We start from the raw sequence: 22,419 nt of genomic DNA on the forward strand, positions 1-22,419 counted from the left end.
TAGGGTAGGCCTTGTGACTGCAGCTGTGTCCCCCTAGAAAAAAGTATTTTTACAGCAGATATCTATTGAATAAGCTGACATACTCATAATCTAGCTGAGCCATATGACCTCTTGGAAGCCTTCCTCGACTTTCTTTAGTGATTTTTCTCTTCCTTGCTTCTTTAGTTTGTGTTAATTTCTCTTGTTTTATATATATAGAACTATATCTTTATAGGATGTTCTCCTGAAAAGTCAGTTTATGTGTACTTGTGTATTGTGTATGATGTGCGTGCATGATGTGCATATGCATTCATGTGTGAGTGGGGGTGCATGGGTGCCCATGTGTGTGTTTGGAGGTCAGATGGCAACCTTGCCTCCTACATTATTTGAGATTGCATACACAGGCTGGCTAGCTGGCCCACACACTTCCAGGGATTCTCTTGTCTCTGTCTTCTATCTTACTGTAGGACCCTGGGATTACAGATGTGCTAACATGCTAAGCTTTATGCAAATTCCGGGAGTTCAAACTCAGGTCGCCACACTTACATGATAAACACTTTACACACTGGTCCGGATCCTCAATGGGAGAGCTTTTGATCTAGATGTTCCGAGTCTTTGGAGCGTGGAATTCAGTCAGTTCTTCAAAAATATCTGCTGGATGGATGAGCAGATGGGTAGGTGGGTGGACAAGTATTTCTGAAGTGAATTTTTCTCAGAGCGTAGTTCTCTCAAGCTTCAGTTCCCTCCTTTAATATACCTTCCTTTTCTCTGGGTTTTGACAGTTCGCTTCTGTCAAATGCCTCCAAATAATCTTTCATGACAAACATAAACAGCCTGTGATTGTACCAGCTTTGAAAAATGTTCCAAGTTGCAGAGCGTCACCGTTATAGTGTTCTTACTTTTGTTCATGTCAATTTATAACATTCAGCCTGTACAGGCTGAAGAGGGGTGCTCAGGGCTGGTCATATGAAAAGGTGGAATTTCATTCTCAGAGAGATTAATATTGTATTCCAGCATCTCTATATTGGTCAAGGCCATTCTTTAGGGTTATGTTAGTAGAAGGCATCTATAGAAGTTTTAAACTAGGAGGGAAAACTGGAGAGGGTAGCAGTTATAAAACGGAGGGCATGCCATGCTTGACCATGTTCATAGTTTCGTAGGAGGGGCTTGGGAACAGTGCCCTGGTCAGCCACTGGTAAAGTCCAAGTGCTCATGGAGGACTGGAAAGTACAAATATTTCTAAGAAACCGATATGTGGTATTTAATGGCTTTAAAGTAGATTTTTTTTTAATATTTTAAAGATCTTTGCCTATCTCCCCCTTTTAAAAATAAAATACAAATAGTTAATACAGATAAAGGCAGTTTGCTTGTAGAGAGGCATCCATATATCTTCTAAGTGCGCTGCTAGAAGCATGGTTTGCAAAGAAATGGATTAGGTAATAATAACGTTACAGCAACTGTTGCCGTTTCACTATGTCACCTATTCCTTAACTCTCCTGTCCTTCCCACACTGGGCCCTTTAATAATATAATGAAGCTGAGGCCATGGAACACTGGGATGCAGAGGCAGTGTGACGAGACTGTTAAACAGTGTAAAACAAGCATGTTTTTAGGTCATGACTCTGCTGTAGAATGGATGGGTTACCTTTGACAAGTCTGGTGACTTCCAGGTCTCTCAGATTCATCATTTTTCATAGATCAAATACTAAGCCATACCCCTGTGTCAACCAGTGCCCAGAGAATTGGAGCTGTGGCTAGCTGCAAGATGATCATTAATATGGTTCTGTGAAAGTAAATAGCCAGTTAGGTATTAATTAGCACTGTCCCCATTGCTGGATTCTTCTGTCTGTCCTTGAGATAATTGGGAGGGACAGAGTTATAATGAGAACTTCTTGACTCTTTCCACTAATTCCATTTTCCCTCTTCTCTGAATTTTCTGCTGAAGTCAGCAGGAAAATTTCAGTCTATTTTGGACTAAAACCTATAGGGCATGTCTCAGTGTTACATCCACTGTACTAGAACACAGCCTTTATAACTGCATTCCTTGTTTCAGCGAAACCCGTGTGGAGGACGAAGAAGACCTCTATGACTGTGTGTACGGCGAGGATGACGGCGGCGAAGTCTATGAGGACTTGATGAAGGCGGAGGAAGCTCAGCAGCCTGTAGGGCTTTCACTTGTTTTTAAAGGAACTCTGAATGGTTTTTATTTTATTTTATTTATTTTTTTTTAAGGAAGGCTATTGGTTAGAAGATTAATTAATGTACTTTGAACTTCTGTTGAAATACTTAACCAAAACTCCTTGTTTGCTTATAACTTATGTAACTAGAACTTATTTGGAAATGGAAGCTGCTGGTTTTGTTTGTTTAAGTTCAAAATGACTGTAGGACTTTTTGGTCAACCTTTCTTTTCTTAGTGAGGAAACTGAGTCTTAGAGGCTAGTGCCATGTCAGTTGGCTGAACAGTGGCAGAGTGGCAATAAGATACAATTTCAGCAAATGATGAGATTGTAACTGCGGAAGTCATCTTTTCCAAAACAGATACATTCTTTTCCTTTTAGATTTAACATAAGTTTAGTCAGTAGCTGTTCCCTTTTGCTCATTAGCTCTTGTCAGAAGTGACTCTCCCCTCTTGTTTCCTTTCTTTTTTTTATTTTTCTCTAATGCATTACATCCCAACTGCAGTTTCCCTCTGCTCTTCCCACTCCCACCCCCAGCTTTTCCCTCTCCCCCAGATCCATTCTTCCTCCGTTTCCCTTCAGAGAAGAACAGTCCACCCAGGGATATCAAGCGAACGCCGTATAACAAGTTACAATTAGACTCGGCACAAACCCTCATATCAATGCTGGGCAAGACAATAAGTTTTTTTTTTTTTTAATGTCTTCAGATACTAGCATAACCAGTGTGTCCTCTCAAAGCTTCCATCCATGCATATATCTAGAATATCCAGAAAGAACTGCTTTGAACTGCCTTCTCATCCATAATTTGAAAATTTAAAACGTCAGCCACTTAGACATTTATTAGCATATTCTTTTATCCTAAAGACTTCTTCATCAGCTGGGTGGTGACTTAGCTTCTTCAGGGGTTTCACGAGTTGGCTCTGCTCTCTGTGCTCTGGCTTTTAATCAAGGGCCGAGGGAGGTTGTTGGGTTCCACACTGGGGAGTAGAGGCACAGAAGTAGGTTGGAAATATAATCACTGTGTGTTTAACTTGATGTATGAGAGGTGGACTCCCCTGGCAGCATTTTCCAGAGGGTTTCAGGTGCATCTCTTCTGTAGCTAGTGCTTCCAGGCACTCTGATCTTTAGGGTCTCCTCCACCCTCAGGACAGTCTTCCCCCACTACATAGCTCTGGGTGGTTGCCATGGGCTATAATTAACAACAATAATAATTTAGACTCCCTGGCAAGGTGAAACGTGCTTTACATGGCTTTTGTCACTTGGCACTCCTTGGGTTTAGTGCTGTCCTCCTGTTTTACAGAAGCGAAAACCAAGTCACAGAGAAACTCAGTAACTTGTTTATAGTTATAAAGATAACAGAATCAGTGTCTGGACTGAATTCTGTTTTGTCTGTAAGTCTCTGACCTTGATGTTATACTGAACTTTAACACTAAATGGAAGAACCATGTATTATGATAATGTGTAAAAACAATGTTTGAAGGATTTTACTTAGTGTGTGTGTGTCTGTGTGTGTGTGTGTACGTGTGTATATGTGTATGTGTGTATGTATGGGTGTATGTATGTGTGTGTTGCTGATGACTGATACCTTGGCCTGATATATGCTAGGCACCTACCCTGCTAATGAGCTATATCCCCAGCTCTCACATTCCTTTTAAGTATTTAAAAAATACTTTTAATATTTTATAGTCATTTCTGTAGTACACGTGTAATCTGCAATGTATGAAGGAAATGCTTAGACTATGTTACCAGATTCATTAACATTTGAATAAAGGAGGTGCCTTTATTTAAGTAGAATATCTATTTCAGAAGCTTATTTTAGTCACTTAAAACCTTTTCATTTATAGTGTTGAAAAAATAGCTCCAACAAAATATATCACAAATGCAGCTAAGTATGTCTTTTTTAGGATGGAAAGTGATTTTGATCTTTTCCTAGATAAGCTGATATGAGAGAGAATTCCACTAAATGACCTTAATTTTACCTTTCTATATGCAGAAATCACAAGAAAATGATATACGAAGTTGTTGCCTAGCAGAAATTAAGCAGACAGAAGAAAAATATACAGAAACTCTGGAGTCAATAGAAAAAGTAAGTCATCAGGTATCTAAGCCCCAAGGTTGCTTTGCATAGTCTATGTGCTAGACCAACTCCTTTTGTAGTGTGCATATGTGAATGTATATTCTAAGATTTACACCAGATGCCAGGCTCAGGAAAGCAAATACCACATGTGCTCACTTGTAAGTATAATCTAAAAACACTGCAGTCATTCAAGTGGCAAGTAGAATCTGACATTAGTATAACCTTGGGTGGTAGGGATTGGAATGGTAGTTCAAGGATATATGCTTATATTAGAAAGGAAGATTTAAAAATCTATACCCAGACTAGACAAATGTACAGACAGATCACACACAAAAAAGCAATTGCCTGGAATTTTAGGGAAGAGTAGTGTGTGTGTGTGTGTGTGTGTGTGTGTGTGTGTGTGTGTAGTAGGGAGGGTGGGTTGTCTGAGAGGAAACAATGGCGCATGACCACTAATGTCTGTGGGGTGTTCTATGTGATAAACAGTTTTAAGTTTGATGGTGATAGCTGTATAGCTCTGAACTTCTAAGAACCATCAGACTGCAAACTAAATAGCTGTGTTGTGAGAAACATGAATTATGTCTCGATAAAACCCTCCCAAAGAAAAATAAAGATATCAGAGCAGATTTATACATTCTATAACCATTTATTGCTATCTTGACATCTAAATGGCACTGTTTCAGGAGCTGAGGACACAGTGGCAGAGGCAGGAAGATGGTGGGTTCTTTTGGTAGTTTCTGCATCATGAGAAAGTTTAGGCTGGAGGCAAATAGGTGTGCCATGTGGGTGGGGTTACCTGAAGAAAAACCAGGAAGAGGGGATGGATGGGCATGGGTTAGAGATACCGCATTGAGTCTGGTGATGGTAGACCTCTGTGTAAGAATGCGGTTCTTAGTTCATCAACTGAGAAGGTTGTGGGCCCAGGCCATGTGTATGTTCTAGTGAAGAGAGTTCTGGGGGAAAAGCTCTCTCATGGTGGAGTGCCCTAGGGAAATCTGATGGGAAAGGACTCAACTTACGCATCATGGAACAGCAGTGGTCCAGTGTGGTAGATGGAATGGGTGGAGGAGACTGAGAAATGGTGGAGGCCAGAGAACTGGTGGGCTACCCAGTTACATAGGGACAAACGCTAGAGGCTTTGAGCAGACTTGATGTAAAAGTGTGTAAGCTTTTAACGTGGCACTCTGGCTCTTGTGAAGCAAGAATGGGAAGGAGGAGAAAAATAGAAGGATATTAAAATAACCAGAGTGACAAGAAATCATAGCACCGAGGGAGATGATAGGGGAAGTCAGACTTTGGGAATAATTTGTCTAACTAGAGCCTACAGAATTTGATGGTGTAGGCAAAGGATTGTGGAAGAAGGAAGAGCCACAGACAGCTGCTAGAATTTGGGCTGTGTGAATGCATGAATGGTGATGCCAGCTAACAGGATGGAGGGCAGGGAATCATGAATCTGTTGGACATGTGAGCCTCTTGTTCTCCCTTAGACTTCCACTGGGATATATTGAGGCAGATATTCAATATGTAAGTCTGGCTTTGATAGGAACATCTGATTTGTATACGGATAGGGCCTTTAGGCTGTAGTACTAAGCAAGGTCACTTCAGGAAAGACATGTCCTTAGGGAATAGGTTTGAGGCCACCCCTAGTGAGTCACACATTTAGAGGTTAGCAAAATGAGAACCAGGTGAGAGCTTTTTTTTTTTTTTTTTTTTTTTTTTTGTAGTTACAGGAAAAGAGAAAGTGTGGACGAGTTGCTTAGGAGAGTGAAAGAGTCAGTTTGTTGGTTAGGAGAAGTGTGAGCATGTGACATTACTGAGCCCCTTGACCTTCGTGATCTTATTTAAAACTAAAAAACTAAACTATCAGTATAGTATATGGATCTGTAAAATATATGGTGAGATAGATAGAGCCAAAGGTTTTGTGTATCTAGAAAAATTGAGTGGGAGAGAGAGAGAGAGAGAGAGAGAGAGAGAGAGAGAGAGAGAGAGAGAGAGGCATTCTGATGGTGGTTCTTGGGCTGTAATTGGGTAGAGATGGTGGTTCTTGGGCTGTAATTGGGTAGAGAGGGGAGCAAGGCCATGAAGGATGTGAAATGCAGTAAACTGGACACAGTAGGGCTAGAGAATTCCCTGAAAAAAATGAGCTTCATGGCTGGATATAGGGCTCAGAGAGATGGCTGCGTGAAATTAATGTGTGAAGCATGCACAGATGTTGATAATGACAATGTCTTGAGGTGTGACCATGAGATTTGTGAGTTGAGTTCACAATTGTTGGAAATAAAGGAGCCGACAGGCCAAGTTCCTAGAAGGGCCATCTATACAGATACTGAGATTGCTAACAATGAAAGAGAAGTATGGGCTGGATGCCCAAGTCTCAAGTGATGAATGGAAACGGTGTACAAACTACATGAGCAGATTATTCCTCTCAGGAATCTGTATTAGAGATTTGGAGGGATGGTCTACATACATCCTCAAATATATCTCCAGACTATTGCAGTTGTTTGCCTGCTTGGCCAACAGCTTCTAACTTTTAGAAGCATCTTGTTTTACAATTTAAATGTTTCAGCTTATACTTATGCCTTTGTTTGCATGCATATATGTATATGGTATGCATGAACGTGTGCTTGTGAATTCACATGTGTGTGCACATGTGTATACAAGTGAGTGGATTCTTGAAGTTGACATCAGATGTCTTCCTCTATTGGGGTAGGGTCTCTTGCTGAAGTCTAAGATCACCAACTGCAGGAAGTCCCCAAGAATCCTTGACTTTGCCTTCCAACTCCTGGGATTGTAGGTGTCTGTCACATTTGCCCAGCTTGTTCATGGGTTCTGGGGACCTGAACTCAGATACTCATGCTTGTGTGGCAAGCACTAACCATGTCTCTAGTCCTTATTAAGTCCTTATAGCTGTTCAGTGTAGAATTTTAAATAGAGAGAAAATAATTTCTACAATTTGTGTTTATAATGCTAATAAATAATTGACTTTTAACCAATTTTGCTGGTTAATAAAAATTCATTGTATAGATTAGGCAAAGTTATGTTTAATTAAAGTTACTTTTCTCTTCTCTCTTGGTAGTATTTCATGGCACCATTGAAAAGATTTCTGACAACAGCAGAATTTGACTCAGTATTCATCAATATCCCTGTAAGTAAAGATGTGACAGGTAGAGCTGTGCATTTCTAGAAAGTCTTTACTTATTGGTGGATTCCAGATCCACACGCTGCCTTCTGTTTTCTGTGAGCTTTGCTTCCCAAGTTTTCATATCCTTTTCTCTTTGAAAAACTGACATAATATCTTTAACCCAAGTTCAATTACGAATGCATGCTGTACACAAACGGATAAGTAAGGTTCATGTATTATCCATGCCTCATTATTGTGAAACGTACTCCCAATTAAGCAATCATGGTGTTGCTGTCTGTTTGTCTGACTATTCCCTGATGTAGCCACTGGGATGTCATTTGCCTCCCTCCATTGACAGTTAGATCAACTGTTTCTGATTGTGCCAACCTCAACTTACATTTTCAATTCGCAATATCCTTTCTTCTTTTTTTCCTTCTTCCTCTCCTCCTCCCTTTCTTCTTTTTTTTTTTTCTGAGACAGTATTTCTCTATGTAGCCCTGACTGTCCTGGAACTTGCTTTGTAGACCAGATTGCCCTTGAAATCAAGAGATCCACCTGCCTCTGCCTCCCAAGTGTTGGGATTAAAGGTGTGCACCACCACCACCCAGCTCTTCTTCTTTATTATTGACTTATAACTGGAAGAAAATGTTCACAATATCAAATGGAGATGTAACATTAAAAACCCAAACCTGTACATTGTAGGAACCCTGAACCCCTATGGTGTTCTCATTCACCGTATTTGATAGTCCCTACTCTTATGGTTTTTATCCAGCAACATACTAGAGATGACTTAGTCATCTTAAATGTTCAGCGTACAAAGAATGGGCGTGCTGTTATGTTTCTTTGTGCTCCAAGGCACAGAGGAAGAGATAATGGGGAATTGGTACCTTGATTCAAATTCCTCATTCTCTCTTTGTGACATGCAGTCCCTGACTGCTGAAAATGACTTGCTTATCAGAATGAAAATGAAATTCTGACATTTGAGTTGCTCCAGCAGACTGTCTAGCACAATTTATTTGCTTCATATTTGTGTCCTTAGTTATCTGGTTTCAAGCAATTTAGTCTGATTGTTGTTAGCTTAACACTAGGACACCACTAATTGACCAAACTGATTTGCAACTCTGTGTCCCAAGGACAGGAATCATTACTTTAGTCTCTCAATAAAACAGTAAGTACTTGATGAGTTTTATTTAAAAATTTGAAGTGATTATAAGATTGAAAAGCCACATATATTTTTTATGCAAAGGAGAAATTGCCCTATAATAGCAAGTAGGATAGTTTCTGTTTTCACCGGGCACTGATATTTCTAGTCCTATCTGGAATTGCTATTATCCATGCCCATATCTTTCTCCCTCTTCTCCTGCTTCCTCCTCTCCTCTCCTCTCCTCTCCCTTCCCTCCAGCCCCTGTACCCCTCTCCTCACTGAGCCACAAGTCTGGCCACAGTGGTAGCTCTGGAAGTAAGGTATGGTTCTTTTTGCTTCTGATTCCTTTTTTTCTTTCACAATGTTTTCTTTTCTAAGGACCTTGTGAAAGTTCATCGGAGCTTAATGCAAGAGATTCATGATTCCATTGCAAATAAAGATGACCAGAACTTGTATCAAGTTTTTATTAACTACAAGGAAAGGTAACTTTTACATTTAAACACATGTGGGCATTGATTCAGAATTAGAATGAATTAGTATTAAAAATGGAAAATGTACATTTCTTTTGTTTATTAAAATACTTCCAGGCAGAAATTAGAACATAGCATACTTCATCTTAGGGAAGTAGTTTGAGCTTTACATGATGATGATGATGATGATGATGATGATGATGATGATGATGGTAATGGGCTGGACAGATGTTCAGCAGTTCAGAGTGCTGGCTGCTCTTGTGAAGTTCAGTTCCCAGCACTAACATGTCAGCCTACAATGGTCTTTAACTCCAGTTAAAGGGGATCTAATGTCCTCTTTGGCTTCTAGGCACCAAATATGTATGTGGTGCACATATATACATGCAGACAGACACTTACACACATAAAATAAAAGTTGTAAAAGCATGCCTAGTACAGTGCTCAGACTTTTACATGGCAGAGCAATAGGCTGCGGGCCTTGTTCAGGGCTCATCACTCCTGAGTGATGTAGTCTTCACTGACTCACACTGATGCTCACAGTCTCCCTTTCCTCTCTGTGGTGATGGGAGAGGAAGAGCTGGTACTCTAATATTTTACAATTTATGATTTCAGAACATTAGATTTATAGTAAAGGCAGCAATTTCTTGGTCTGGGGAGACAGCTTGGTAAAATGTTTACCATGTGAATGTGATGAGTCCTCAGAATCCTTGTAAAAATTTATATTCCCAGCACTGAGCATGGGGGTGGGGCAAGCAGACACAGGCAGATACTTGAAGTTCCCTGGCCAACCAGCTTAGCTCTAGACCAATATGAGACACATACACAAATGCACACATAGGTACACATATACACACACAGACACATATAGACATACACAAAACACACACATATAGTCACAAACACACAGACAGACAGGCATACACACAAAGACACACAAATGCACATATACATGCACACATACAAATACATACATACATACATACAAACACAGCCACATATGGACACACACATATAGTAACAAACACACAGACATACACACAGACACACATACACACAAATGCACATATACATGCACACATATAAATACATACACACAAACACACATACATATACATACAACACACAGATACATACATTTACACACAAACACATATACACAGATACACACAACAATATACATAAGTACACACAGAGAGAGGGAGAGACAGAGACAGGGACAGGGACAGAGATAGATAGATAGATAGAGAGAGACAGACAGACAGACAGCGACAGAGATATCAATCTATTTTTTCCTAACATGGAATATCTTTTTTTGCCTAAGATATACGGCTGTCTCATTTTAAATCAAGTAACATAATTCCTAGTACTAAGAAGTGGCTAATGAATTGCTTTGTGTCAACTTTTAGATAAATATTAACAGTTTATTAGTACTTTTAACCAGAGGAGAGATAAGAACAGCAAAGCTAATAGGCTTTTTGCAAAGTGTCTGTATTGTAGAACTGTCCTTGGTGAGCGGGCTCAGACCCATGCAGTGTGAGTTATCTTCTACCCGTGGTGTTCAGGCCTCTCTTCTCGCTTCTGAGATGATGTATGTTCCTTAATTAAATGCAGTAAGGAGTAAAAGGTTTATTAATGAGTGGAGTCCTGGTAATTGTAATAAAATTGTAGTAGAAAATATAGCTGTCTTGAGGATGAATAAACAGTAAAATTTTACCTCCAATAAAAGCGTAAAGAATTTTTTAATTTAAAAAAATTTGATATATATATTCAAATAACATTAACAGTCATTAAGCCCTATTGTAAAATCTGTCTTCCATAAAACATACATGGACTCAATCTTATTCTAATTTGGAACCAGAATTGTCTCTTTGCTGCTGTAAATGTGAGTGGCCCTCACTCCGCATGTAGTGTGTGTTAGAAAGAGTCTTGGGCCTGGAGAGAATGCTTAAGGGTGGAGAACACTCGATGCTTTTGTCGAGGACTTAGGTTCAGTTCCCAGCACCCAACACCCCAATTGCCAGTCACTTCAGTTCCCGGGCCCCCAGCATCCTTATGGCCTTGGACCTCCATAGTGTGGTACACATACACGCAGACATGCACAGGTGTGTAGTAGTAGCCCCGACGGTAGCTTTAAAGACTGAACATTCTCTCTTTCTGCCTCTGCTTGTTTCTTTCAGCCTCACAGGTTTCTCCTCTTCCCTTTCAGATTGGTTATTTATGGACAGTACTGCAGTGGAGTGGAGTCGGCCATCTCTAACTTAGACTACATCGCCAAGACGAAAGAAGACGTCAAATTGAAATTGGAGGTGCCTGTTTATTTTTATTATTTTTTTATTGCTTGAAGTTAAGCAATGTATCCTTCTACTTGATGAATGCAATAGTACATCTCCTCATGGGTGCGAACTCTAACTTCACTCTAGTTTTATAAAATATTTCTAAGGATAGCTGTGGTAGTCAAAGCTGTGCTGATAATCGTAGCAGGAGCAGAGCCTAACTTTGTGGCTGTGGGTTTTATATACATTATCTCCTTAGATCCTCTTTGCTGTGATGTGTGTCCTAGTAACTCTCTCATTCCATGCTTGAAAAGGTTGAATGCAGGGAGATTATGAGTGAGCTACCAAGATAGTGAGAAGTACAGGATGGATGGGTCTCTCTCTCTCTCTCTCTCTCTCTCTCTCTCTCTCTCTCTCTCTCTCTCTCTCTCTCTCTGTATGTATGTATGTATGTATATATGTATTTCAAATGTTTTTGAACAGCATAAGACATTTTTGCATGTATAAAATGCATAGGTATTGCCCATAAGAAAGAAGAGTGGACAGACAGATACAAGCATAAAAAGTCAAAGTGCTATGTGACCATGACCATGAGAAAGCCTGTGAGCAAGTTGGAGCCATCCCTTTGATGGACTAGATGGATAAGACTGGAGGCTTATGCTAAGTCATGGTTTTGGAGGTGAGAATGGTGATAAACATCTACAGTCCCAGCATTTAAGGGCCTGAGGCAGGAGGATTGCAAGTTTGAGGTCAGCCTGGGCCACACACAGACACACAGACATAGACACAGACACAGACACAGACACAGACACAGACACAGACACAGACACACACACACACACACACACACACACACACACGTCTGTAGATATATATGTGTGTGTTTGTGTGTGTGTGTGTGTGTGTGTGTGTATCTTGAGACCCTGTCTCAACCTCTTCTCTTCTCCAAAGTCATAATTTATGTGTATTAATTATATTGTACAAGAGTTTATACATTTAAAGGACTTCTAAAAATGTTTGTTTTATGAATTAGCATCTTTAGGGATACTTTTGTGCTGTTGCCTCTTCAATATCTCCTTTCTCTTTTCCTTTGTTTAGTTTATTCATGAAGTCAGGTGAGGGAAAAGAGGGAAAGCCTTTCAAATCCTAGTCCTTTCTTGATTTTAATACAACGAGCATGATTTCACTGTTTCTATCTTCCACTGATGAACATTACTGTTAGGAGGTGTGCCCAATATAGCAGGGAACAGAGTCTTTTATAGTGTCCCTTGACGACGGTGACCTTCTATCTCGAGACAGTTTAGTCACCACTAAATGACATCTTTAAAGTATCATTAGCACCAAGGGTTAATGCTCCTCTTAGAGAATGGATACTCGTAAGTCTAGAGGTCTAAGTTACCTTGACTCAAATTAGATATGGTAATAAAATAAAACTTTACAGCTCATGTTATTAGTCCGGAGTGGAACAATAGTTAAAGCACTTCTTTTAAAAAAGAGAGATAGAAAACTATGGTTCTAGATGGGAGTCAGCACATCATCTATCAGGCCTCTATGGTTCGCAGCCCTGTTGAGGGACTGCTCTTCTATCAGAATCAATGTCAAAGCTCCGCACAGGACAAGCACACCAGGACTGTACATCCTGTACAGTTTCTTCCAGTCTCAGGAGAGGAGAGGCCTCAGGCTGAGTTGAAAAAGCTGCCAGCGAGAAACTGCAATTCAGCATGCAGCCTTTCACTCAGCTCAGATGTCTTCTTCTGAACAGGGCCTGACATGGGAGAATGTAATGAGAAAGTGTAGCATGGGCACCCCACGGGATGTTATGAAAGCTGTCTTACTCTCGATGCCCATCATTTCCATCTTCTTTCCTTGATGGTTATTTTTTCTTCTGGTTGTTATTATTTTGTATTATGTGTGAGTATGTGTGTCTTTTCTGTGTTGGAGTCAAGATAACGTAGGGTATGGGGTAAGAGAGTCTACCTTTTCTTCTGAGTCTAAGGTTAAACTCAATGATAGTCCTTTTGATTAAGATTTAGTTTAGGGCAAGTGGTGATAGATTACTTCAGAAGAATTATGTATGTCCCTTAATTACTTTCAGTGATGAGAACTTAAACCCCAGTCTCCATCTGCGATGTAGTTGATGCCAATAACGTTCCTCCCACCGAACTTGAAGCTTAAACAAACTGATATCCCTCCCAGTAATTTTAAATAAACTTCTGTGATTTTATATGTACAAATTTCTATTCCTTGCACTAAGTTTGGATGGCCTAGAATTGAAAAAAAAAAAAAAACAACTCTTCCATCCCAAAGAGCTTAAAATGCAATGGAGGAGAGAAGACCCAGTCATTATAGTAATGATTTGACCTCCTAGTTGAGACTCATGATCTGGAATGTTCAATAATCTGTGGAATGCAAGAAATCAGTTGAACTCATGGGCTGGGGAGATAGTACAGTCAGTAAAGAGCTGTTCGTGTAAGCATGAGGACCTGAGTTCAACCTCCAGAACCCACATAAAACAGCTGGATGTGATGGTGCATGATTATGCTCTCACCTCTGGGAGGTGGAGATGGGAAGACCCCCATCTTGAGACTTGCTGGCCAGCTGGTAGAGCCTGTCTGCTGAGTGACAGGCCAGTGAGAGACCCAAGAAGCCGTGTGAATGGCTCCAGAGAAATAACGCCTGAGGTTGTCTACTGGTCTCCACATGTGTGTGCACAAGCTGTCACACACATGTTCATCCATCTACATACAGGGAATCTGTTGAAACATTTATTTTCCTAATGAACTGTGGTAGTTAAGACACAGATAACCAATCAACACGTTTTTCTAGTTCATTTTGCCCTAGCTCTGTAATCAAACAACACTCATAAAGTCATCATGGTTATTAGAATCACTGATGTTAATGCCATAGCTCCCAGGAATGCCTTTGAATGTGCTAGAAAACCTAAGACCAAGTAAAGGAATAAATTCATGACCCACATGTTATCTTAAGTAACTCCATACACTGAAGAAGTCCTTGGTCGGGCACTTGCAATTGTATGAGAATGTTGAACTCACAGGGTTTCTCTCTAGCAATTCTTTGACATTTTGACATCTTTGGGAATAACAATGTATATATGTTTTAGTCAAGGTTCTCTAGAGAAATTGATAGAAAGAATCTATACCATACTCTTGGTACCAAAATTTTTATTAGTCAGATTCTCTAGACCCTATCTAGAAAGAGGATTTATTAGAATGGATTAGAGATGGTGGTTCAGCTAGTCCATCAATGGCTACTAATGGGAAATCCAAGAATCCAGTAGTTGTTCGATCCACGAGGTTTGATGTCTCAGCTGTTCTTCAGTATGTGCTCAAATCCCAAAGAAGTAGGTTCTAATGCCAGTGAAGAAATCAACTAGTCAGTAAGAGAGGGCAAGCAGGCAAAGAGCAAAAGCTCCCTTCTTCCATGTCCTTTATATAGGATTCTGCCAGAAGGTGTGGTCTAGATAAAAAGTGGATATTCCTACCTCAAAAGATCTGGATTAAAGGTGGAGCTTCCCACTTCAAATTATTTAATAAAAAAAATCCCTTACAGGTATACTTAGCTACTTGGGTTTTAGTTAATTCCAGATATACTCAAGTTAACAACTAAGAATAGCCATCATTTTACACACACACACACACACACACACACACACACACACACACACACACGTTAGTATATATTATATATTATGATGGATATATATGAGAAAGGGTCAAGGGAGGATAGTATTTGCCCAAGTCACATAGCCAGGGTTTCATATATTAATACTTAAAATTCAAATTATTTAATCCAAGGTCACAGCTGCAATCAAGAGTGAAGAAGTCAATATTAAAGTAAACTTTTTGGTTTTTTGTTTTGTGACAAAGTTTACTGTGTAGCCTCAAGCTTACATCAATCCTCCCATCTCAGGCCCTGAGTGCTACAGTTATAGGCATGCACCACTATGCCCAGTTTAAAGTATTTTTAAAAGAGGATTAAATAAGTAAAATCTGAGGCTTTAAAAATATTAACTGTGGTAGCAGGTTTCTATTTTAACATATTCAGTCACATTTTCCACTTCATTTAGTTCAATAAATATTTATTAAGCAAACAGAGAGTTTTAAAAAAAATAATTTTAGAGGCTTAAGGGACATGTCTTTAGTCCAAAAGGTTATATTGGGGCAGATACTCTTTACAGTGATAATTAAATGGCCACAAGGTGTACATGTACACAGACCAAAAGAGGGAGGGATGGAGGGAGGAGGGGAGGAAGAGATAAAAGAAATGATTTTGATTGAGATTCATCTTAAAGCCTAGCAGAATGCTTTTGAAAAGGGATGTTTTTTTTTTTGTTTTGTTTTGTTTTGTTTGTTTGTTTGTTTGTTTTGGCGTGGGGGCGGGGGGGGGTGGAGGAACGACTGGAAAGTGTAATTGGATAGAATTCATGACACCAAGCAAGAAGGTGAATGAACCCACCACTTTTAATGAGTGGGGGGCTTGCTGCTATCTGCTTCATAAGCCTATGGGGAATGTGGGAGTCCACTCTAAAGGAAAACTCTGGAGGGCTAGGATTATGTGCTATAAAAATAATCTTCACTGATGAAATAGTTCATTTGATTCATATTACGATTATGAAATATTCTAAGACTTGCTTTAAAAAAACTGAAGACACTTTATTGTTTGAACTGAAGTATTGTGAAGGAAAAGAGCAAAAGTATTTTAAAAGGATTCTACTTGTAGACTTTTCATCTTGTAGTGTTTTATGACGTCCTTTGAGAAAACTAACAAATTTGAAATCCATTGCATTAGGAATGTTCAAAAAGAGCAAATAACGGGAAATTTACTCTTCGAGATTTGCTGGTGGTTCCCATGCAGCGTGTACTGAAGTACCACCTCCTCCTCCAGGTCTGTACTTTAACCACGCTCTACCCTGCATTTGTTCATCCCACAGGACACCGTGGCGCATCAGCAGCATGCTGCACGTTCTCTGAATTATCAATGTTCAGTGTGAAATGACCAGGACAACTAAGCATTTTATTTTCCTTTTAGCAAAAAAAAAAAAGATCTGTATTTACTAAAAAGTCACATTTTGTGTTCGTCAAACAGGATAGAAAAAAGGAAAAAAAAAAAAAGGGAGTGGAACAAATACAGATATGCTTTCAATGGCATCTTTCGGAATTAGCAATAACCATTTGCCAGTGAGTCAATGTACCTGAATCTGATCAGATTAACCTCATCAGATTCTCCATCTTATCACAATAATTAATAGAGGAGTGTGTTGTGGGCTGTATTGCTTTTTCACGGCACTAAATGTAATAAGGCTACACTTACTGTGAGGTGATTCTTACTAAAGCCCACGAAGTTTATGGTTTCCACAGTTAGTCTTCTAATGAGGGTGGAGAGTCTTATAAATTTAATTTGATAGCTATACCAGGAGGCTTATTAGTTCTGCTCCAAAGAAATGTCTTATTGTATTAGTGTGCCAACCCAGCTGATGCTCCTGGAATGTCATTGTAAAAAAACTACTACCTGTACGTGAAATAGAATTTTGAGTCTTCTGTGCTTTGTATATCTTGTATATTACATTTCTTGAACTGTAGCCATGCAATTATTAGTCATTTCTATTTTGGTTCTACTGAGAAATCAGAAAAATTCAAGCCCTGATTATTTCTTAAAAAATGCATTAAAACATTTATGAGACCTAAACTCAAAGCAACTTAATCAAATTGAGTTTTATGAAAAAATAATAAGGACGACTCAGGCAATCAGCTTTCAAGATATCATGGAGGTAAAAACATGTCCAAAATAAGATAATGATTTATTTTGTTGCTTTGATGGAGTGAAGCAGTGATTGAAGAATTCAGAAGATTTCAGATCAAGAGAAAGACTCTGCGACCTCTTAAGATTTTTGTCCAGCCTCATAAACTAAGGAATACAATGACATGGTTTTGAAACTCCTGACTTGACCCACTGGTTTTTTCTCCTGATGTTTTGTATTTTAGATTTCAAGAGATTCCATGATGGTGTTTAAAAATAGGGAGCTTTATTCTGGGTACTACATGGAGATAAAAAGTTTAGAGTTTTTTTTTTTTTTTTAATTTCGATGTGTTTTGGAGCAAATGTCTGGTGTCTAGAAATTTGTTAAAAATGTGGTTATTGGTTTGTGATTTTTCTCCTTTCTATTGCTCTTTCATGATTTTATAAGGAAATCATTTTCAGCTGTTGGCTGATTTGATGATCATGATTTATAAAATTTAAAACATTTTATAGGGGGAGTTTTGGAACCATTAAGAGTAATTTTCTATTTTATTTAACAAAGTGAGAATAAAAACAGGATTTTGGCGGGTTTTTATACTTGGTAGTTCTCTCTTTCTGTAGGTCCTGTTTGTAACAGGAAACAGAACCAGCACTGAGGCCTTTAGAGAATTTTGAGTAGCTTTTTTTGTGTGTGTGCCAAACAGTGTTAGGAATGTATTGTGTAACAGGACCCACCCCAGTAAGCTGACCTCTGAAGTCTAGCAATGTGATGGGCACACAGAAGGGACACAAAGGAGTCCACTATACCTCAGTTCGCTGGGGACCCCAGGAGAGGCTTCATCTTCTATCTTCCTAGAGGGATGGTTTGTGAATTGGTCTTTGAAGGACTAGTGTAAGTTTGGCAGGTGGATGAGGGGAGGAGCTTTCTAAGAGAGAACACCATGTCCTGTGCATTAATAAGAATACCCTTTGAGAACTGTAGGTTACTTAGTGTGGGCAGGAGGTAGGTTGTCTGGGTGGAAGTTGAGAGAAAGGGATGAAGAGAAGTTTGCAGAATCCAGACCCAGCGTGTGAGAGCTAGGAGGTATTGGGTAATAATGGAAGCCTTTGGGGACTCACTGCAGTCTAACCAGTGTGGGGACAAGGTAGAACTCAGAGTTTAGAGACCTGCTTGGTGTCAGAGGCATGAACAGATTATTGGAAGGAGAGAACCTAGGTCCGAAGTCTAGTTCGAAGCACTTCAGAATAACCTGTTGAAAAAATGACCGCCAGGAAAGTAAGTGCCCTCTAGGGCAGGATCAAGGTTAGCATCAATGAGACATAGGGGAGGAGAGAGGATGGAGAGCCTGGGACACCATTTCAGGCTTTGGCTTCAGTTATCACACCAATGGGAATGCCACTACTTAATCCAGCACCGTCAGTGGTCCTTTCATCCTGGATAAGGGTGGAACAAGTTGGGGATTTATTGGACTTAGGGCTCTGTGGGACTATTATTTAGTTGGACGTGTGAGTCTGGTGTCGGGTGTGGTTTCTGGGTTGAGCAGGTAAACTGCAGAGTGATGGCCTCATCGGGTGGCAGTTGATATGACAGTGGCTGGGATCAAATTTGGAGGATGTGTAAAACGAGAATAAAAGGGTTAATATTTAGGGAACAGCTACTCTCTAAAGAGAAAGGAAACTGAGACAGAAGAGTATGTAGAGATGTAGGACATTTAAACAAGACAGTAACAGCAGAACACACAAAGCATCCTCTTGTCCCCAAAGTGGAGATGTGGCATTAGAATCGACAGTCTTAGAGAAGCAGTGTGTGTGGGATGGGATAGAGAAGCATCCATTCCTCAGAGGTTAGGCCATCCTGCATAACATCCGGGAAACCGACGGGCGTGACGGTGAGGGTAGAGTATGGCTGAAAGGGACAGTCAACATGAAAATTATCACGGTGTGGAGAGGCAGATATTGGCGTCTTTAATGTTTTTCTCATTGGTGTTTTAAAAATGTTCTGTTTGTTTCTTCAGTGTTAGTTTTAAATTTAAGGAAAGCATTGCTAACCTGCGTCTTCCAAACAGGAACTGGTCAAACACACCCACGATGCTACGGAGAAGGCGAACCTGAAGTTGGCCCTGGATGCAATGAAGGTGAGAGAGCTGCAGCTTGCTCGTGTCTTCTATTCCTGCCTAGAGACCATGGGACTCGAACGGCTAGCGTGCATATGTGTGCCCGCCAACATGCATGCTTGGTATGGGTGAGAAGAGCAAAGTCGCTTACTGAGGGAGATATTTGTTATGTCGTTATTGGTGTTTTTTTTTTTTTTTTTTTTTTTTTTTTTTTTTTTTTTTTTTTTTTTTTTTTGGTGGTTGTTGTTGTTTGTTTTTGTTTTCTGAGACTAGAACTTCCTGGTACTTGCTGTCACCCAGACTGGCCTCCATCTGTGGCACTCTTCCTGCATCAGCCTCTGAAGTTAGAATTTTTATATGGATTTAAGTGCTAGACTAAAACATGCCAAAAACCGAGAGGTATGATAATACTACTTTCTGCCGTTTGCTAACTTTTATAGCCTCCAGGAACGACTCGCTATGTGCTGTTTATGTGCCTGTTGGCTTGAATAAGCAGAGGGCCATAGGAACACCAGTGTGGTTCTCCTTCCTCAGACTGATCCTCTGCCAGGTTGTCCATGGTGGATGCTGTACAAGGATTTCACTTAGGGATTTTGTTCCCAGTTAAACCTGAAAGTCAAGAAGGCACATAGAGGGATAAAGGCAGGTGTTGTGAACTTGTTGGGGGCATGTCCAAAAGCCCAAATTTCACATTATGCTTAGTCAACTTGACTCTGAGCTCTAACTGAAACAGAGTCACGTACTTGTTTTTTTGAAAGGCAATGACGGTGCATTGTCTAAGTATTTAACAGTGCTCTGGACTACTCTTCGCACTGGCTCTGCTGTTTAGATGATGTTAGCATGGGTGTCATGACCATTACTCGGTCATTTATTGTGGCTAGAAAAATCAACAAATGTTGTGTCCTTAAGGAAGTCATTTATGGATGGCTCCTACCAAAAGCCAAGCTTCCCTGAGAACATACTTAAGAGTTGCTGTTTGCAGAGTTCTGTTCCTATTGGTTGCTTAAAACAGGGTAAAGAAAAAAAAAAGAGAGAAAACAAAACTTAGAAAACAGGAAAATGTAGATCACACAAAATAAAAATAGCCAGTTACAGTATGGGAGGATTAGCTAATGCTTTTGCAAATTTAAAAAAAAAAAAGCCATTTTAAGTTAAGTGAAGGCAGGTCGAGAAGAATGGCTGGAGGTTTTTGTTCTCTTTTTCCTGTTTTTGTTCAGCTCTGTTCTTTACCTCTCCCATGTTTCTCGTTTATTAACTCTGAAATTGAACTAGCCTTCTTGACTGAGCCTTCTCTGGAGCTAACAAGACATTAACTGGTTTCAAATGACCGTCTTGCTAGGGCACCATGTAACTTTGTTACTTTTTCCTAGCTGCTAATCCTTCAGCTCTGCCCTTCATCTAACCCGGGAGAGATGCACCCCTGTCAAGGTCGGCCATTAATGCTCCCGGAATTTAAAATCTCCTGACCTACTTTCCGTGTGGCTTTGTATTGCTGCAGATTTTTTTTTTTTTGTCTTTTAAGGCAGCAGCAGTATCCTTCCTCTCCTCAGGGGTGTGGTAAACGGCAACTCTTCAGACTTCCCAGCTGCATGCCCCACATTTTAAAATGGGCTTTGAGACGCAGCTTTGATTGACTGAGTGTTCATTTCATTGTCACTGAGAAGTGACGGTGGTGACTTTCATCATTGATGGAATTAATGATGTGTTTTTCTTTCAAAGCAGCTTGTATCGCTAATCTTCCTGTGTGTTCTTTCTGCACCCTTCTTCCTATTCTTTAGGACTTGGCACAATATGTGAATGAAGTGAAAAGAGATAATGAGACCCTTCGTGAAATTAAGCAGTTTCAGCTATCTATAGAAAATTTGGTATGTAATTATCCTCCCATCCAGCTTCCCCTTGTCCCCAAATCTTGGGACGCCCTGAGTGCGGCTGTTGAGGAAAAGATGGTTTACCTTCAACTTTCGGCTGTCCGGCCTTGGTTTTTCCCCCTCCTGTGTCTGTTTGGTCTTCACACTCGTGTGATGTCACCTGTGACTTCACCATTGCCTGGGAACCTCTGGTGCTTGCCTCTCTCCCTCAGTCTCTCACGGCCTCTTCTCCCAGGAGTCCTAGAGGACAGTAAAGAGAGTCCGAGTTGAGTTTAGGTGTTAATGGCTAGAGAAAGTCCTTTCATGTCACTTCATTTGAACTGGGTCCAGAGAGTGAGAAGCCAGAAGAAGAAATATTGGGTCAGTGATCCAGGCAATGCCTTGAAAGTGGGAAGTCCAGAGATGGGTAAGAAGCATTTGGTGTGTTCAGGAAGCTGAGAGGCAAGGGTGGCTAGAAGTGATGAGAACAGAAGGTGATGAGCTCTCTGCAGTCACAGGGGATGGGAATAGCTTGCATAACCTTGGATCCAAGGATAGGTTAGGGCTTCATTGTGACTGCTGCGGAAATCTAGGACAGCTTCTACCTGCCCTAGAGTGGAGCGTCCCAGCTGTGTTTGTATTTCAAGGAGTCCCATTAGGGAGGCAGCTGAGTTGCTATTGAAATGGTTTCCAGAGAGAATGGAGGGCTGGCTCACCTGTAGGAAGTGCACAGAAGAATGGCTTTGAGGTATTTTTGGCAAAGTGATTTCACCGCTGTGTTCCGAATGCCCCTGAGCATTCCTTTCTTTTCCCATGTACAGCCACCTCTGTTTCATTGGTGCCATCGCCTGCTTCCTTGACAGTCCCTGTAACCAAAAGTCTCTTTATATGTTTTGTTTTAAACAACTGTTTTCTAATTAACCTTCTTTCCCAAGCTTGCCAAGACTTTTCCTGTGGTTATCAACAATCACCCATTTAAAAGTACGCAATGATGAACTTAAAACATTTTCTGAACTCATTCGGTGAACAACTGCCCACATATTTTACATCATGGGACTTATGCTGTTTTGTAACTCTCCAGTTTTCTAGAGCTTTTCGTGGTTCTGTCTTTGAACATATTTTATTCAGAGCCTAGAGTATTCTTCCCCATTATAGTGTCTCACATTCCTTCAAGGTCCAATCTAAAGGCAATCCCATTTCCTAACCTCCCATCACCCTTTCCCTTTTAGAATTCCATAGTGTATCTCCTGACAGGTACATAGCATTGACAGTGTGATAATATGAGTAACATTAAATTGACCACCATAAACATTTATGTGTACATATGACATTAAGTATATTTATAATCTTGTATACCCATTGTTTCCATCCAACTCCAGAACTCTTAATTCTGTGAAACCGTGTTCACTGAGCACAGACTCCCAACTCTGTTCTCTCGGCAGTCCCTGGCACCATTCTTTC

General features: G+C 40.2%; 1 protein-coding gene across 2 annotated transcripts in view; it reads left to right on the forward strand.

Annotated features, from left to right (window-relative positions):
* The window catches only part of Vav3 (vav guanine nucleotide exchange factor 3), a 336,756-nt gene that overhangs the window by 153,478 nt on the left and 160,859 nt on the right, over window positions 1-22,419 (forward strand). For both annotated transcript variants that reach the window (XM_015998110.3, XM_006979446.3), the window contains exons 5-12: window positions 2,032-2,140; window positions 4,149-4,241; window positions 7,309-7,377; window positions 8,876-8,979; window positions 11,174-11,273; window positions 16,050-16,145; window positions 19,064-19,132; window positions 20,890-20,976. In XM_015998110.3, the coding sequence (XP_015853596.1) occupies window positions 2,032-2,140; window positions 4,149-4,241; window positions 7,309-7,377; window positions 8,876-8,979; window positions 11,174-11,273; window positions 16,050-16,145; window positions 19,064-19,132; window positions 20,890-20,976 (727 nt within the window). The remainder of the gene's footprint in view (window positions 1-2,031; window positions 2,141-4,148; window positions 4,242-7,308; window positions 7,378-8,875; window positions 8,980-11,173; window positions 11,274-16,049; window positions 16,146-19,063; window positions 19,133-20,889; window positions 20,977-22,419) is intronic.

This window comes from Peromyscus maniculatus, chromosome 6 (genome assembly GCF_049852395.1).
Source record: "Peromyscus maniculatus bairdii isolate BWxNUB_F1_BW_parent chromosome 6, HU_Pman_BW_mat_3.1, whole genome shotgun sequence".
Lineage (NCBI taxonomy): Eukaryota > Metazoa > Chordata > Mammalia > Rodentia > Cricetidae > Peromyscus > Peromyscus maniculatus.